Here is a 1481-nt window from a genome sequence, read left to right on the forward strand (position 1 = left end):
ATTTCTCGGGTTAGGGACCTCGAAATTCGATTTCGGGCATACGCCCAAGTCCCATATTTTACTACGGACTCTCAGGACCATTGGAATGGGTCCGGGTTCATTTACGTCCCAAAAATATTGACCGAACTCAACTAAAATCATCTTTTTATGCCAAAAATTATTATTTCTTAAAATTTTCACACAAAAGCTTTTCGGGATCGCGTTCGGACTGCGCATGTAAATCGAGGAGAGATAAAAGGTGATTTTCAAGGCCTTAGAACACGAAAAATTGATTCTAAAATAAAAGATGACCTCTTGGGTCATCACATAACTAGATCACTGATCTTCATTTGTGAATCCACTTGGATTATTGAATTCGGAGGTATTGTAATTTTAATTAGTGAATGGACATGTACCTTTTAGCCCATCTAAATTAAACAATTGTTGGGTCAATTCTGGCAACATTTACCAAGACAACATGTTTGGTTCCCATAAAATAAAGGAATGTTTACCTCCTATAGCAAAGGTTAACACCTTATTTATTTTAAATAAATACCATTTTAAAAAATTATATTCTATAGATACCTTTTAATGTTTATAGTAAAATATCTAATTTGGTTACCTCCTACGCCTAAGCCACTAAATATGCTATTCAGTTATACTTTTTTCTTTCTCTCTCTACTTTGATACATGTCCTCCCTGTGCACTTTCAGACGACCCTTCAGATCTTCAACATAAGGGAAGGGAGGTCCAAAACACAGAAACAGAGAGAAAAAGAGAGAGGACGAAGATCTGCTTCCCTGTGGGAATTCCAGTTTTACGAAATTTTGCAGCAGTTTCGTCTACTTTTAGAAAATCTTGGCCTCAATTTGCTTCAATCAGTGCTCTCTTCTCTTCTGATATCAAAAACTTCGAAGACATCAAAATTTTCGACAAGGAATTCGTGAACACTAGCTTTAAAAACCTATTTGAAGTTCTATTTTTTGCTAATTACCTTAGCATTAAGGGCTTATTTGAGTTTTTATGTCAGACAATTGCTGATAGAATTAAGAACAAGTCGGTGAAGGCTGTTAGGAAGATATTTAATGTAACTAATGATTACACAGAAGAGGAAGAGGTAAAGGTTTATGAGAAAAATAAGTGGGCCTTTGAAGGAGAACGTGACGAATCTGTTGATTAGTTTGTGTTTGTGATCTTTAAGGTTTGTAATTAGTTTCTAGAAACATATCTGGTGGTTATGGTATAGAAAATCTTGGCCTCGATTTGCTTCAATCAGTGCCCTCTTCTCTTCTGCTTCCCTGTGAATTACAACCATATTGTTCTTCATCTTCATATGGCTCGAAATCTTGTTCTTCATCTTCATAAAACTTGGAGACAGTGAATTTTGAGCCAGAGGAAGACAATACGAGGGACGAAGATCTGCTGGGTTTATGGTTTTTGCAAGGAAAAGAGTTGTTGGTTCTTGGTTTTTACGCTGTATTTTCATGTATTTTATTGTATTC

At 35.7% G+C, this 1481-nt stretch overlaps 1 protein-coding gene across 1 annotated transcript; it reads left to right on the plus strand.

Annotated features, from left to right (window-relative positions):
- Positions 1 to 483: 483 nt before the first annotated feature.
- On the plus strand, positions 484 to 1159 carry LOC142166029 (uncharacterized). The gene is made up of 2 exons (XM_075224434.1): positions 484 to 505; positions 693 to 1159. The coding sequence occupies exons 1-2, from the start codon at positions 484 to 486 to the stop codon at positions 1157 to 1159; spliced, it is 489 nt and encodes a 162-aa protein (XP_075080535.1).
- Positions 1160 to 1481: the final 322 nt, after the last annotated feature.

The sequence above is a fragment of the Nicotiana tabacum genome, chromosome 11, assembly GCF_000715075.1.
Source record: "Nicotiana tabacum cultivar K326 chromosome 11, ASM71507v2, whole genome shotgun sequence".
NCBI classification, from domain to species: domain Eukaryota; kingdom Viridiplantae; phylum Streptophyta; class Magnoliopsida; order Solanales; family Solanaceae; genus Nicotiana; species Nicotiana tabacum.

What these genes read in the sequence shown, in the direction of transcription:
- LOC142166029 (XM_075224434.1), top strand. Translation starts at nt 484, where the DNA reads ATGTTTACCTCCTATAGCAAAG. An exon ending in GTTTACCTCCTATAGCAAAG is followed by an intron (nt 506 to 692) that starts GTTAACACCTTA and finishes GTGCACTTTCAG; the next exon opens with ACGACCCTTCAGATCTTCAA.